At 52.4% G+C, this 14,911-nt stretch overlaps 8 protein-coding genes across 8 annotated transcripts; 3 read left to right on the plus strand and 5 right to left on the minus strand.

Moving 5' to 3' along the window:
* Nucleotides 1-245: 245 nt before the first annotated feature.
* On the plus strand, nucleotides 246-1,796 carry LTS14_007132 (uncharacterized protein; the record flags this gene model as incomplete). The annotated part of the gene is made up of 2 exons (XM_064839824.1): nucleotides 246-798; nucleotides 847-1,796. The coding sequence occupies 2 exons, from the start codon at nucleotides 246-248 to the stop codon at nucleotides 1,794-1,796; spliced, it is 1,503 nt and encodes a 500-aa protein (XP_064692583.1).
* Nucleotides 1,797-2,258: 462 nt separating this feature from the next.
* LTS14_007133 (uncharacterized protein) lies at nucleotides 2,259-4,189 on the plus strand (the record flags this gene model as incomplete). Its single annotated transcript, XM_064839825.1, has 4 exons — nucleotides 2,259-2,288; nucleotides 2,352-2,500; nucleotides 2,607-2,989; nucleotides 3,045-4,189. The coding sequence occupies 4 exons, from the start codon at nucleotides 2,259-2,261 to the stop codon at nucleotides 4,187-4,189; spliced, it is 1,707 nt and encodes a 568-aa protein (XP_064692584.1).
* A 355-nt stretch (nucleotides 4,190-4,544) lies between these two features.
* On the minus strand, nucleotides 4,545-5,790 carry LTS14_007134 (uncharacterized protein; the record flags this gene model as incomplete). Its single annotated transcript, XM_064839826.1, has 2 exons — nucleotides 4,545-5,462; nucleotides 5,752-5,790. 2 exons carry the CDS (start codon nucleotides 5,788-5,790, stop codon nucleotides 4,545-4,547), a joined length of 957 nt encoding a protein of 318 aa, XP_064692585.1.
* Nucleotides 5,791-6,798: 1,008 nt separating this feature from the next.
* On the plus strand, nucleotides 6,799-7,776 carry LTS14_007135 (uncharacterized protein; the record flags this gene model as incomplete). Its single annotated transcript, XM_064839827.1, has 2 exons — nucleotides 6,799-7,374; nucleotides 7,432-7,776. 2 exons carry the CDS (start codon nucleotides 6,799-6,801, stop codon nucleotides 7,774-7,776), a joined length of 921 nt encoding a protein of 306 aa, XP_064692586.1.
* Nucleotides 7,777-7,892: 116 nt separating this feature from the next.
* LTS14_007136 (uncharacterized protein) lies at nucleotides 7,893-8,861 on the minus strand (the record flags this gene model as incomplete). Its single annotated transcript, XM_064839828.1, has 1 exon — nucleotides 7,893-8,861. One exon carries the CDS (start codon nucleotides 8,859-8,861, stop codon nucleotides 7,893-7,895), a length of 969 nt encoding a protein of 322 aa, XP_064692587.1.
* A 306-nt stretch (nucleotides 8,862-9,167) lies between these two features.
* Nucleotides 9,168-10,474, minus strand: LTS14_007137 (uncharacterized protein; the record flags this gene model as incomplete). Its single annotated transcript, XM_064839829.1, has 4 exons — nucleotides 9,168-9,284; nucleotides 9,350-9,879; nucleotides 9,915-10,011; nucleotides 10,040-10,474. The coding sequence occupies 4 exons, from the start codon at nucleotides 10,472-10,474 to the stop codon at nucleotides 9,168-9,170; spliced, it is 1,179 nt and encodes a 392-aa protein (XP_064692588.1).
* Nucleotides 10,475-10,886: 412 nt separating this feature from the next.
* LTS14_007138 (uncharacterized protein) lies at nucleotides 10,887-11,498 on the minus strand (the record flags this gene model as incomplete). The annotated part of the gene is made up of 1 exon (XM_064839830.1): nucleotides 10,887-11,498. One exon carries the CDS (start codon nucleotides 11,496-11,498, stop codon nucleotides 10,887-10,889), a length of 612 nt encoding a protein of 203 aa, XP_064692589.1.
* Nucleotides 11,499-11,785: 287 nt separating this feature from the next.
* Nucleotides 11,786-14,819, minus strand: KU70 (ATP-dependent DNA helicase II subunit 1; the record flags this gene model as incomplete). The annotated part of the gene is made up of 2 exons (XM_064839831.1): nucleotides 11,786-13,786; nucleotides 14,379-14,819. The coding sequence occupies 2 exons, from the start codon at nucleotides 14,817-14,819 to the stop codon at nucleotides 11,786-11,788; spliced, it is 2,442 nt and encodes an 813-aa protein (XP_064692590.1).
* Nucleotides 14,820-14,911: the final 92 nt, after the last annotated feature.

The raw sequence follows: 14,911 nt of genomic DNA on the forward strand, positions 1-14,911 counted from the left end.
CTCAGCGATAAGGGCCAAGATTGCGCGTCGCCATTGGTCGCAAGACGAGTATGCGTGAGTACACAGTACCAAGCACATGACAGAGCTCTCACGCCCGACGAGGTAGGTATGTCCCGAATCGTGGCTCTTCAGTTGATGTCAGTGCCTGTAGCTTTCTGAAGACTTCTTATACATTTCTTGCAGCATCCCGAGGCATACGTGATGCTCGTACGACTGATTGTAAAGCACAAATCGTCGTACAAACCATGCTGAACTTGCACACACAGTACTTTGCCTACGGCTTAGGCATCTTAGTGGTGTACCTGATTGGAACTTTGATCTTCAGCCGCAAACAACGAGCTATCGTCTTCGACCGACTTCAAATTCGGCGAAATCGAGCATCTGGTACATTCACGCCGCCACGTTCGTTGTCGCCCGAGAAGCAAGGTCCGGCACCGAACAAACCACCACAAGGTCCGGACTATGGCGATATCTTTCCACCTAGCCGTAGGTCTGCACTGGCTGATCTACCAAGTGATGCCTTGAAAGGGCCAGGAAACTCAACAGCAGTGCTAGCTGCTCGTGAGACAGACTATAGCAAGCGTGTGCCGGACTGCGAGGTCGGCAATACGGAGGATCTCTCTGAGCACGCCACGGCTACTGGCTTCACAGTAGACGAGATCCAACGGCTTGGCGACTTCCCAGATTATGCTGCACTGAGCGGCGTGCCACTTCCCCAACCGTATACTGAGTTCGACATCAATAAGGCCCTGCCTAGGCCCTTCCGACCTTTCAGATGGGCCTACCATCAGACGATGTGTAAGATGTCGCTGCCCTGACTAGATAAATTCTACTGATACATTACAGCATTGATAAAGATGGAATCTGATTGGTGGCTTGAGCTTGAGAAAACGTATTCGGACCGCATCAAACAGCGTGCCGAGCTGTTTGAGAAGTACGGCCCAATGATGCTGCAACAGCTCCCTGGTGCTGAAATAGCTTCGAAAGAGTTGATGGAGATGTGCTTACAGTTCCTACGTGCACGATACCCACAGTACTTCCAGCTCGATCTTGAGCATATGATCTTCCATAACAGCATCCTGGGCACTAAGACGGACTTGCGAGCAGTCGAGCCCTTGCAGGTCTTGTTGCATAATGTGCCGGAAGATTTTGCCATCATGCTTCGCAATCCGATCACTGGCATCTACAGCTTCCGAGCTGGTATTATCTGCAGCAGTCTCGGCTGGAACCTTGGCACAAAGATTGGTCTCAAGCTGCATGAAATCCATGGTGTCGTTCCCGATTACAAGGAGAAGATGCAATTCTCCATGGACCGATACTTTGCGAAGAAGCCCACCGATAGAGCTATACAGCGCGGTAGTTGGGGACTGGAGATTGACGAGCCACTATTCATGCCGCCGGACGATCCTCACGAGAAGCTGCGAGAGGCGCAAGATCCTACCCATACTATCGACCGCTGCCATCTCCGAGTCGACTGGCAGACACTTCGCCGACTTCCACTATCGGGAGCGATCGTCTTCAATTTCAAAGCTGTCTTCACACCAGTCAAGGAGTTCAGGGACGAACCATACATTCCCACGCTGATATTAAAGGTTCTCAAGGAGGGCAAGAAGAATTTGATGGAGTACAAGAATACGTGGCATACGGAGCATGTGGTCATGCGAGCCTTGGAGGAGTATGAACGTGAGCAGGTCGAGAAGGGCTTGATAGAGAAGGATTGGGAGCCTCATACGCTGGACGAGTCACCGTTTTATCCTGGGTGGGAGGAGAAGTGGCATAGGCAGCAAGGATTTTGAGAAGGTCAACCCGGTCGTCCTGGCACTACCACTACTCTTTCACTTTTGCTACCGCAGATCCAGCAGCCTGTGCTCACTAATCACGCTTTATGACTTGACACACTTTGCTTGTGTCGTTGCCAAGCGATTGAGCAATCCTCGTCCTCGTCTTTGACCAATGTGGAGAGTTCGTGATGTGCGGGGTGAGTCTCAACCGAGGCGAACTTTGTTTCACTCCATCGCTCCTGCTTCCAACCTCGCTCTTGCACAAACAACCCTTGTGCACTGCCGTTAGTCCGTCGCAAGTGAACGAGTCAGAAGATCGTCGAGGTAGGTACGCGTGTGCTCGAAGCATCGTTCTTTACTTCACTTCCGTCCTCAGCAACTTTTATCAACACAATCTCCTCACTCGTATTCAGCGCCACCTGACTAAGAGCAACTCACCTCAATACCCATATACGATACAGGAAGACTCCAGACAACATGGCCGGTGATATGCCCTGGCCTGAGGTGGTAAGTCTACCAAGCGGCGGCAGGACCAGGACAATATCACTGACACTAAGGTTTCGCTGCTAGGCCATTGGCAACAAGAACCATGCCAACGCAGCTGTCGTCATCATCGGTGCTGGTATCTCTGGCATGTGCACTGCCATCGACTTGATCAAACGTAACAACTGCCGCAACTTCATCATCTTGGAGAAGAGTGCAGGTGTAGGCGGCACATGGTAAAGCATATCCCCGTTTGGAGACGAGGACGCGGTACTAATGAGCGGCAAGGCACGATAACAAGTACCCAGGCTGCTGCTGCGATGTGTGGTCTTCCCTCTACAGCTACAGCTTTGCTCAGAATAGTGACTGGACCCGAGAGTACCCAGGCCAAGAAGAGATCTTATCGTATCTCACTCGAGTCGCTCAAGAGTACAAGCTGTATCAGCACGTGCGCTTTAACACGACGGTGGATGAGGCTAGGTGGGATGATGAGCTCCAGAAATGGAGGACGAAGGTCTCCACCGCGCCCGGCAGTAAGGAGGCAGAGTTCAATCCAAATTATGAGATCAAGAGTGACTTTCTCGTTTCTGCTGTGGGCCAACTCAACCAGCCGGCGTACCCCAAGATCGATGGGCTGGACAACTTCGACGGGAAGAAGATGCATAGTGCGAGGTGGGATTGGAGCTATGACTTGAAGGACAAGAAGATCGCACTCATCGGCAATGGTATGTGTTCGCAGGTTTCACGCTGTCATTGCATTGGAGGTTAACCATTTCCTAGGCTGCACGGCCGTCCAGATCCTACCGGAAATAGCCAAGGATGCAAAGCATGTCACAGTCTTCCAGAGAACTCCAAACTGGGTCGTTCCTCGCGCCGACCAGCCAATCACTCCACTGATGCGAAATATGCTTCGATACGTTCCACCTCTTCGTTGGCGCAAGCGTGCCGTTCAGATGGACTTTCGTGAGTGGACTTACGGCGCCATAGTTGACCCAAGCTCGGAGCCTGCAAAGCAGTTCAAGGAGTTGGCACTCGACATGTTACACCGGCAACTACCAGATCAGCCTGAGATGTGGGAAAAGCTCACACCGACGTACACGCTCGGCTGCAAGCGCATCATCATCTCCGACGACTACTACCCAGCAATTAACCAAGACAACGTGTCGCTAGAGGTAAGACCCATCGCCAGTGTAAGCGGCAAGAACGTCAAGGTCAAGACTGATATTGGCGATGCCGTCGACACCGACACCGACTACGACCTCCTGGTCTGCGCGACCGGCTTCAGGACGTTGGAATTTATGCATCCCATCAAGATCTACGGCAAAGGTGGTCGCTCACTCCACGACATCTGGAAAGATGGCGCCCACGGCTACAACGGCACTTGCGTGACCGACCTTCCCAACTTTGGTATGCTCTACGGACCGAATACGAACTTAGGCCACAACAGCATCATTCTCATGATCGAAGCTCAGAGCAAGTATATCAACGGTCTGATCAAGCCGGTGCTAGAAGCACGCAAACAAGGCAAATCGCTCAGCCTACGGCCAAAGGACGAGAAGGTCAAGGCGTACAACGAGAGGGTTCAAGAAGTGCTCAAGAATTCAAGCTTCAACGACTCGACGTGCAATTCTTGGTACAAGAATGAGCAAGGTATGATTACTAACAACTGGAGCGGCACTGTGGTCGAGTACCAGGAGATCTTGAGCAAGGTCGATTATGAGGACTACATTGCTGAAGGTTCGGGCAAGACTATTGTGGAGCGCCAGAAGTCCTTGAAGATCGGTAGAGTGGTTGAGGAGACACAGATGAGTGATAGGACGTTGTTGGCTCTGGGACTGGTGAGCACGGCGGCTGTGGTCGGCGGGTTTCTGTTACGTAACTCAAAGCATTTGACTCCCTATCTGAACTCGATCAAGCTGAGGTAGGGCTTTGCTCGAACAGACTGGATGCACATGCTGAGCATTGTGGCATGGCGTTTGTATTATAGGAGGTAGTACCTGGCAGCAATGAGTTGTAAACAATAAGAAGCACTCTCCAGCATCACGCTAAGCAGCGTTGATCCCAATGTCGCTTTCCATATACATACATACCATCTCCTACAGCAGCTTGTAGTCCTGGCGGGGCCGGTGGAATTTGCAAGGAGTGTCGACCAGCAGGCTCTGTCATCTAATTGTCCTAGAAGAAGTCCACGTCCGATACCTTTCTTGGCTCAATGCCCTTCGCCTCTAAATCTCGAATCACTCCGTACACCTCATCCTCTCTGAGCGTAGTACTGCCAGCTCATGCCCCTCTTTCCGAAACCTTCTGCCACAATAGTCGGTTGATCTCATGTGCAGTACCATAGTACGCTATTCGTGCCAGTGCCCGGATGAGCTTCCTATCCCAATGCGTCGCTGGGCCGCTGGGCTGCAGAGTTCGGAGCAAAGGATCTTCCACTGCGCCTCGCCATACGTACTGGATCTGATAAAGATCGTGGGAATTTCTGCCAGCGTTTGTTGACGGCTTGGCGTAAAGAGCTAAGCCCGTGTCAGTATTGGGGGTAGTGGTGATAGTGCTGAAGCAGGCATCATCGTTCTCCCCCTGCTCAAAATTGTACAGGTCCTCAGGAAGGTATCCTGCTTCCGTCTCTGCTTCCGCGTTAACCAGAGCGGGAGGCTCAAAGTTGGACGATCGAGACTGGAATCGGGTACAGTCGGCTCGCCAGCTTCTGGCAGCATTGGGATTGTCGTCTTCCCGGTAAGGGGAATTGAGTGCTGCATCTTTCTCAAAGAGACCGTCAAGCTTGATGTCGAGGGTGGCCGTTATCGCTGCGTTCGTTTCGACCGTCGGATCCGGAAGACATGCTTCCAGCTCTTTGATCACATCATCGAACTCGTGTGGCGTTTCGACCAGCTCTAACGGTCCCACATCGTCGAGTACGGGTGTAGCAGCGACACGTCCGGCTACACGCTTCGGGATCTGCTCAGATATGTCTCGATACGTCGTCTTTACAGGTTGTCCAGTCTTATGCCAGCGAACGCTCTCGCGCTTCCAGCGCTTCTTAGGCAGATCGTCCTGAGCAGTCGGGCTGCACTTGTTGACACGCTTCACCACGGGTTGCTTACCGTCGTCGTCGAACGCACTGTCCCTGCTATAGCGTCGAGGCATGCTGCTGATAGGTGAGTTCAAGACGATTTTGCGCCTCTCGTGTTCGTGAAGCTGAAAAATGTGAAAATGTGAAAGTATACCCATGTCCCGTTCCGAACAAGGAAGGCGCGACGCGGTACTCATTCACCTCAAGCATGTGATTCCCCGTCGCCGCCGCCGCTCGGCTGAACAGCGGCAGATCCAATGAACAACATAATGGACTGAACAATCATGCTCCTCCGTGAACTGAAGTTGCGCGTCGGTTCATTAAACACATATCATCTCGATGTGGTGTACCAAGTCGCATCACTCTGTGGGTTCAGGGGGCATTACCGAGCTGCCTTTACGGTGGTTGACGTACTTCCAGGCCGTCGTGTGATACGCTTTCAGGCCGAGACATTGATGCGAGCTTAGGGACGTATGATATTGACGGAACTCTGTAACGAAAGACTTCGAGTCTTTCCCCAGGGTAAAGCGTGTGAGAGACGTGGTCTTAGGTTTTGCTCTTTTGGCTGTCGAATAGGATTGATGATTTTGGCCGGCCGATTTCGAGATCAGGAGAGGGGCATTTTATTTGTGTACTGAGCAGTTTCGAGCACATTTTTCTCGGTTGTCAAATGAACTTTGTTTTCATATACTTTGACTACTTACTGCTATGAGGCAGTGCCATCTTGACAGACAGGTGCCGCAATCCACTCTCAGAGCCTGTGCCAACCAGCATAGCTCCCGAAGCACCATGCATCTGTATATCATACCCATATAATGGCCAGTGCATGAATATTGAAAGATGTCAGCAGAGTCTATCTAACCGCATTCCCTTGGAGGAATAAAAGGCGCCGCTAGCGAAAAAAGACTGCGTTATCGTGAGACTTGGTCTGGGCACCGTGAATGACCATTGCGCTATGGGAGACAGGTAGCAGTGGGGATAAGTGAAAGGTGCCATGAATGTAGCGAAACGAAAGGACGAGGTTGTAGTGCATGAAGTTTTTGGAGGCCGGTTGCATGTGCGGGTGTGCCCGGCTTGGCTCTGCCGCGGCCAAAAGTGTAGATGCGTGGTTTGGACATTGGGCTTCATCGAGACATAGGAAAAGAGTGGTCGTATATTGGCTGTAGATATCTGATCGAACACTATGAACGCTGGTCAACAGAGCGCGAGGCGGATTGCGTCAGGGAATAGTATGCGTGTTTTCCAAATTGGGCAGAACAAGTCTCGCTAATGATAGTCCCAGATGCCTTCTCACGCGACACCATCTGCTTCTCCTGCCGGCATCGTCTATCACAGCAATCGCGCCGCCATGCAGCAACCGCTGCGGCCGTCTCCGAGCCCTTGAATACCATCTCATCTCAATCTAATCCACGAGCAAATCCTCCCGTAACAGCTAAAGGCCCTCGAAAAGCGTACCGCCTCATGGCCGGCACAGTCCTCTCTCGCCCGCCTCAACTCACCAGAGATTTGACATCATTCGAGAAAGCCTTCTACCTCTACCAAAAACGCCTAAATGAACGCCTAGCAATGCCGTTCAGCCGCTACTTCTACTACAACAAAGGTACACCCGCGGACCCAGAATGGAAACGCAAGTTCGCAAGTCGGAAGACGCCGAGTAGGGATATTGGGGTGTATGATGCTTATGGGGATGAAGGATGGAACGACGAGGTGCTGGTGGGTGATCAGACGGGGGAGAGGGAGAGTGTGGTGGAGAGTTTGATCAGGGATGCGGAGGGGAAGAGTATTGTTGAAGAAGCGGAGAAGGACAAGGGTGCACCTATTGCTGGAGATCCGCAAATAGGCGAGGGGCAGAGGCGAGAAGCGGTGAGAATTGAGGTTGAGAGGCCGCAGGCAAGGCTCACAGAGGCAGACAGGAGCGGAGATGAGAAGAGTCTGAATCGGAAGTTGGACCGGACGTTGTATTTGATTGTAAAGAACGGGGAGGGGAGGTGGAGGTTTCCGGAGGACAGAATATATGGGCGAGAGAACCTGCATCAGGTACGCACACTATACTCTCCACTACTTCTCTCAGTGCTCTTGCTAATCTTTGTCCAGGCCGCCGAACGCATCCTAGTCCAATCTTGCGGCATTAACATGAACACCTGGCTCGTCGGCAACCACCCCATAGGCCAGCACACCCACCACTACCCCTCCACCTCCGGCCCTATCACCTCCCTTATCCTAGCAAACCCGTTGGTAGGCACGAGCAAAGAAATGGAGAGAGAAGAGTATGGCGAGAAGTTGTTTTTCATGAAGGCTAGGATCATGGCCGGGCAGCCGGAGCTCAAGGAGAACGCGTATGGATTGAAGGAGTGGGCTTGGTTGGCTAAGGAGGAGGTCGAGAAGAAAGTGGGACGGGGGTATTGGAGTAGCGTGCGGAATATGCTCGCTGAGCGGTAGACACGAATCGTGCCACGAGGGCTATTACAATGCCAGGAGCGTATCCAAGGTGGATATCCTGCAACGTAAGACTATGACTTCGAAGAAAGGCAGTGCAGACAGCTGTTCCAGGAAATTCATGCTTCCAGCCTCGCCCCATCACCCTCCGGCTCCTCCAAGTAAAAGGCATACCGCATATTTTCGGCTACTATTCTCCGCCATTGGGCACTATCTTCCACTGCACGACGACTCTTGTGCCGCTTTGGTGAGAAGGATGCCAGTGGCTCATACTGGTCCTCGCCTTCGCCATCGTACTCATCCTCGTACTCCGCTCCGCTATTATCGTCCTCAGCTCCTCTTATCTCGCCCTCCTCTAGCTCCGTCGTCGCAACAACCTCCTCGTCCTCATGGCCTTCCAGCTCGCTGGCTTTGCGCTTGAGGCTTTGTGGCGATGTCAGTGATGCGTGGTGTTCGGAGAGTGAAGTCGTGGTGGTAGGATCCGACAGACGTTCGTTGTCGGAACTGAGGTCGGGCGACGTTGCATCATTATTTCCGTTGTCTGATGGCTTGCTCCCTGGTAGCGTCGGGCTTGTCGTTTCATAGCTTCGAAAGTTCGAAAGGAAGAGCTGCGGGTCGAGGTTCGATTGCAGTGGCTGTGATGTCGCCTGTTCTGAGACCGCGGCAAGGGCTAGGGATGCGAGCGGTGCTGTTGATGGCGTGTTTGTTGAAGGTGGTGCTGCTGGTTGAAGCACTGCGTATTTATGGTCGCGTGGCGAAAGTGGGCCGTCTTCGCCCTCCCTGGGACTCCCTTGCGAAGCAATTTCCGGTGAAGCCCGTGCCTCCTCGACCTCCGCTTCTTCGACTTCTGGGAGCGCAACACCATTGAGAGCCTTCCTTGGGCGCTTGATCGTGGTTGTCAATCTCGGGAGTTGAAGACCTGGAGAAGGCGGAGGTGAAGGGGAAGACGCAGCAGAGGCAGCAGCACTGTCACATGGACTACCAGGGTCGGCGAAGTAACTGCTTGGATCAGAGGCGGTGATCACATTGTGAGCGAGCGGCGACGTAACCCTTGGGTGATGGAGGTTCGCGCAACCCGACCACGACATTCTTGCGGGAATCAGGAGTCAGGTCGATAGGTCATGTGCTGGATGTTTTGATTGCGGTCACGACTTTGGGGAGAAGCATGTTTCAGTTTATTTGCGTATGAAGGAGAAAATTCTTGATAAGACTTATGTTGCTTTGCTTCACATTCACACAGGGCTGGGGTGGATGAGGTCTGCAGGACGTCACGTATGGGATTTTGCCTAGACGGCCTAGACGGACAAGACTGGTGATTAAAGACTGGCAAGTTGCCCAGGACTACGTTTCACATGCTGCCACCCTCCCAACCTGCAAAGCTGATGCTGGATCCTTTAAATGACGCTGTTGCCAGCAAACAACCCTATCTTCTCCTCCGCGGACAGCAACGACGAGTTCCTGACCGCTGCAATCTCGGCGGCGTACGTGAAGCTCGGCGCGTATGGGAAGTCCTGTAGGCAAGATTCAGCCTCAGCTACGAAGGAGAAAGCAGTAGCACAGCCTCAACGTCACTTACCGATCCATAAACCAGCCGCTTAGTAGGAACCCCATATCCCAGCAGACCCAGCACTTGGTGCGGGAACACTGGTCCTGCCACGTCCCAGAAACAGCGCGAAGCATACGCCGCTCTACTCCCTGCTTGCACAGCTGGGGGCTGCGAAGTAATGAATCTGTCTTCTACAGCTGGAAATGCACCACCGCCGTGAGGGACGATCCATTGCAGGTTCGTGAAGTTCAGGATCGTCTGGGTGACTGTCAGGTCGGCAAGTGTGCGGGCGGTCTCGAAGTAGTACTCTATGAGACCGGAAGGATATGGTGACGGGTTGGCCGAGAGGAGTTGACTACTATTCTGCGGATCATGTATGCAAGGGTCTGTTGGGTGGATGAAGACCTTGTTGTTGGCCGAGATGTTCAAGTGGCTGAACAGGGGCGTGAAGGTGTGGTTGCCGAGATAGTAACCTTCGTGATTTGAGAGGAGGCCGGTGCCGAAGGCTTTGAGGTGGGCAGTAGCGTAATTTATTTCCGTTATGCTATGCAAAATCTTAGCTGAGGGCAGATCAACTTGGAGTGGCAGGGCTTACGCTGTTTGTGTGTATAAGGTAGTGGTGTGACGGCGAAGAACGAGAAGTACTTTGGGAGTTTATAGACGATCTGGTCTTGCTCATCAGCATGCTGAAGCTACGCGGGGGACAGAACTAGAGCATACAGCAGCCATATACTCGTTCAACAACCTCGCTAAAGCCGCAGACTTCGCTTCATCACCCGGGAAGACGACAGAACCTGGTGTCGAGATGGACAGCACACTGTGCCCAATGCTGTTGTTCGCCATGAAGCTCAGATGTTCCGCCAGCGTCCAATTGGGGGTCGGGACCTGGCCTGACAATGGGACGATGGCATGATACCATGGTGGAACGATGTGAGAGTGCAGATCGACTATGGTAGCATTGATAAGCGCAGCTGGTATTGCAGAGTCGTCAAGCTTATCGTAGATAGTCTGTATGGACGACAATGCGGTTGTGGCGAATGGTAGGTTGTATAGATCAACCTTGTCTGCTATCGCCGCTTGGAAGATTTTCCTTGTAATATTGTGACCTACGCAAAAGCTCGCAGCCGAGATCAGAAGTGTACGAGTGAACGGCATGTTAGAATCGCGAGGCAAGAATGAACGGAACAAGGTTGCATATGGTCCTGCGAAGGATGAAGCCAACGAGATATGTCTTGCAAGCTCTGACGCATGGTTCAGTACAATGCCTAGGCCATGCATAGTCAGCACTACTCTCGCATACTAACAGCTGTGTAACGACCGGATGTTGTGGGCGGACGTTGAAGATTGGTACAGAGAATAGATTGAGTGCAGCTCGGCTATCAGCAAGTGCGGCTTGGATGTATGGCGCTTCCATGGCACTACTGACCACTTTGAGCATCACCCATCATGGCTGCTGTCAGCGTAGTCAAGATGTCATCGCAAGCCACAAGAACAGAAGCAGTGTCGGATATGTATGCTTGTCGGGGTCGTTCTTCTCCCAAACGTCTGTACGACCTTCATCTCATCATCAAATCTGATACACCATCATTCTCAACTCTTCGAAGCTGAGGCTGCGAGAATCGTTTGCCGCGGTGATGGCATAGTATGTCAAGTGCTTAGCAAAGCCATACACCGGAACCCATTCGGTTGCAGCATAATACGGCGGGCCACGAGGATGCGTGATCGATCGCAGAGCTTGTCGGATACTTGAGGAGACTTCTCTGAACGTCCGCTGAGGCATGACCGTCTCCGTAGAAGAAGCATCACGGAATCCTGCGTCGCTTGCTCGTGGCCATGGGTGCTTCAGTGCAGCATCGGCCAACGGCAATGGCTTACTCATTGGTGGATCGGATACTATTGGACTCTTGATGCGGAAGCCGAAATCGATAGCTCGGAGAGATGCTCCGAAGTCTACGCTGTTGACTTGAGATGCTCGAGCTCTTGCACCCTCATGATGTCGCTTGCGGGAGGTTCTCCTCATGTTCGGTGGGTGTCTTGAGACAGGTCTGCTAGGGTGTTGCTCGTTTGGCGCCAGATGTGTCTGTCTCAATGAGGCGGACAAAATGATGTCGTGATCAACCGGGTAATGTGTCGCAGGAGGTGGAACATCAAATTCGAAATGATGTCGCTGTGGCGCCATTGCAGTGGAGTTCATGAGATCGAGTGTCTGAGCAGGATAGGAACTCTGGTGGTGACTCGACTCATGAAGGGGAGATCCAACTGTTGGGAAGAAGAGTTGTCATGACATGAAGTGAAGTCATGAAGCTGACGTTCAAGGTACGTAGCAGGAAGGCGCGGCCTCGCACCCTGGTACATTCGTCACCCGATGAAGATGTGCCATTTGCTTCAAATATGGGTATCTATCGCACAGAGCATCCTGTACGCCTTATACGCCTTTCCGATCTCTGTCCCGATACAGCCCAGAGCTTAGTCAGTCTCCATCTTCGTCTCGAAGTATCCTTCAACAGCTTCCACAAGGTCAGCCTTCTTGCTTAGTCCTTTGCCAATGTTCTTGCCGCTCATCCATTCCTTCAACTGGGCCACTGTGAACCTTTTGACCGCAGTCTTGGCAAACGCGGCTCGCATCTCCTCATCCGTGATCCCACCGTCCCCGTCCTCAGCCTTAATCTTCTTCGTCGCGCCACCAGCTGGGGCTCCACGCTTTGTTGCACCACCATTTGTGATTGACTTCGGTTTCCGATCATTGTTCTGCTGCCATAGTCCAAATTGCTCGTCAAGTACCCGACCCCATTCAATTACGTAGTTGCCAGCACGTTTGTGGATTTGCTTGTGTCGTGGCAAAGTCTTGTCTTCTGCTTTCTCAGGCAGATCCTCTTCAAGTGCTAGTGCTTGCAAGATGCGGTAGAACCATTGCAAAGAAGGGTTTGAGTACTTGTACGGGTCGTAGACAGCTTTGGGAAGCTGCAGCTGCTGGACAACGACTCTCATTCTGTCGACGACATCGTACGGTGCTTTCACAACCTCCGTTTCTGGTGGCTCACGGATGTCGTCTGCGAACGGTAGTTGCTTGATCCAGATGCCGGGCGGCATCGTTTGCTCGCCTTCCTCATTACGATGCTCCTTGCCTGGCAGTAGTGCTGCAAGAACGGGCTTCGCATTACGACGTGCAATAAACCATGCTACGGCCATTTTCTGGTCTTTCAGCAGTTTCTGATGCAAAGCAGAGAAGACACGCGAACTGCCAATATAGTCCTCCTCAGACGGGTAAATGAAGTAGTTTTGGTGAAGCTGTGCCCAGAGTGGCAGCATGGACATTGGCTTGAACCCGATGATGCGGATGACAGGATCGCCGAAATTCTTGATCTTCGCCAGCTCCTCGTCACTGAAGCTGATGGTCTCACCGCCAAACTTGTAAGCCCGGCGCACTTCGGTCTTCTCGACAGAGCGCGCAGTATCGTCAGCAATCATCTGTCCTACACCCGTCACGATTTGTGGCTTCTCGCTGTCTTTCGGTAAATAGACATATGACGTGCGTTTTGGCGTTTGTCGCTTGATCAGGATGAAGCCCTTTACACTGATCTTGAATCCTGGGGCAATCTCAAATGACATATTGCTGAACATAGCTCTTCGTGGTGCTGCGCGTGACTGAACGGAAGACAGTAGAGCCTGCAGTAAGCTGATACCGTCCTTAGCGGCTGAGCTCGCAGGCTTGATATCCGTGGTCAACGGCTGTGGTGCATCTGGATCCGATGGCGTCGAAGAGTAGACAATGTCATTGTAGAATTTGCTTCGGTCAAAAGTGTAGCCACGATCTGGATGAGAGATGGGGAAGAGCTCGATCGTCACTCCGAGGTCATACAAGTCTTTTGCCCGCACCGCTGCACTGTTGCGTGCATCCCTGTTCGAGGCATGCGGGTAGTCGTTGTCAGTCACCAGGAACAACCTTCGCGAGGAGAAGTTGGCGGCTTTAGTGGTAAAGATCTGGTTGGCGCAAAATAAGACATTGGCCATGCTGACTTCCTCGTGAGCAGCCACAAGAAGCTCCTCCGCCTCTTCTTCGTCTTCTACCATATTCCGTAAATGCTTTACGTCCGCCGCAGCTGGTATGTCCAGATCTGTCAAAAGATAGCAGTGTGGGTATTGCAGTCCACTTCTACCACTCTCTTCGTCGCCTTCCTGGAACTTGCTCTTCTCCGTTCCAAAGAGGAGCACTCCCATCATATCGTTAGGATTGCTGATGATACGCTGCTGCATCAAGGCATATGCACACTTTAGAGCTGCCACTGTCGGCGACAAGAGTGTGTCCGGTTTCTTCACATCGCCTTCCGATGGCTTCGTGAGCATACTCTTACTGACATCGATCGCGAAGAGCACTGCATCCTTGATCTGCTTGTAGCCTCCCTCCTCAATCTCATCTTCCTCTTCCTCGTCATCATCGCCGCGACCGTAGTGGGAAGAGTCGCCCGTCTTGTCGCGGTACGGTAGTCCTGACATTGATTCGAGGTTAACGACCGTTTTCACGACTTACTGAAGGTTGTCAAGTCTACATTGAATTGTCCTCGTTTGGGGGTCTCGAAGTCTCGTCGTAGGTTGTGAAGCTGTAGGCAGACGTCACTGCCTGATCGCGAAAGTGACGCGGGGACGCGTGATCGACTACGACTTCACTTCACTTCACTCTCTGCTTCTACAGACCACGACAGCACATCAAAGCCATTTCTAAGCTAAGTGTTGCCACGCAGTGCAGAGAATGCGGCTTATCTTGAGGGCTGTCAAGGTGAAGTGCGCACGAAGACAGGCTGGCTGCAGAGCATGATCACGATACCTCATGGTGAAACGGATGATGCTTCATTGGTGCATATTGTCATGCTTTACACGGGTTGTGAAAGATGCTAAAATTCATAACTCGTTCGTGCTGCAGCTTGCGATCAAGAGAAAGCCTAGCAGCAGCTGACTGCGCTTGACCGTCCATCACTGAGGTGTGGCCACTCGCCGACCGACCAGTCCGATGACCATCCCTTCATTGATCAACTACACGCCATCCAGGGGTCCCAGGGCTTACCCATTGTGCCGACTCGCGCAACAGACCTAGGCTCCGGGTTCTGAATGAACCTGGTGAAGGCGACCATGCGTTTCCAAGACGAGATTGCCTGTGGAGCGGCTTCAGGAGTCGAATGTTGTGGTGATGAGCTGCGTCAGCAGTAGGAGGGGAGTCGACGAAAGCAAGATCAAAGCGTGATGAGTGGTGGGTCCCGGGACTGCTTGGATATGCATCTTTCTTCGGAACGTCCACATCCGGAGCGAAACCTGTCTGTGGATCCTCGATGCTCTGGACGACGTTCGCTAGGTCATCATCATTGAAGCCTTCGTCGGAGGTGGTGGCTTTCTCCTTAGTCTCGTCTGAGCTCGATGAATTTGTGAAGACAGAGGTGTTGTTGGTGTCTGGAAGGCCATTGTGAAGACTGCGTTGGGCCGCCCTGCTCAATATTCGGCTGGTTGTCATCACTTCAAAGGTTGCAGCGAGCTTGGACGATACGAGTCGACGCTTGCTACTGGAATCCTGGTCGGATGCATGTGTCGAGCAAATGTTTTCTT

Source organism: Recurvomyces mirabilis (assembly GCF_035927965.1).
Source record: "Recurvomyces mirabilis strain CCFEE 5264 chromosome Unknown scaffold_19, whole genome shotgun sequence".
NCBI lineage: Eukaryota > Fungi > Ascomycota > Dothideomycetes > Mycosphaerellales > Teratosphaeriaceae > Recurvomyces > Recurvomyces mirabilis.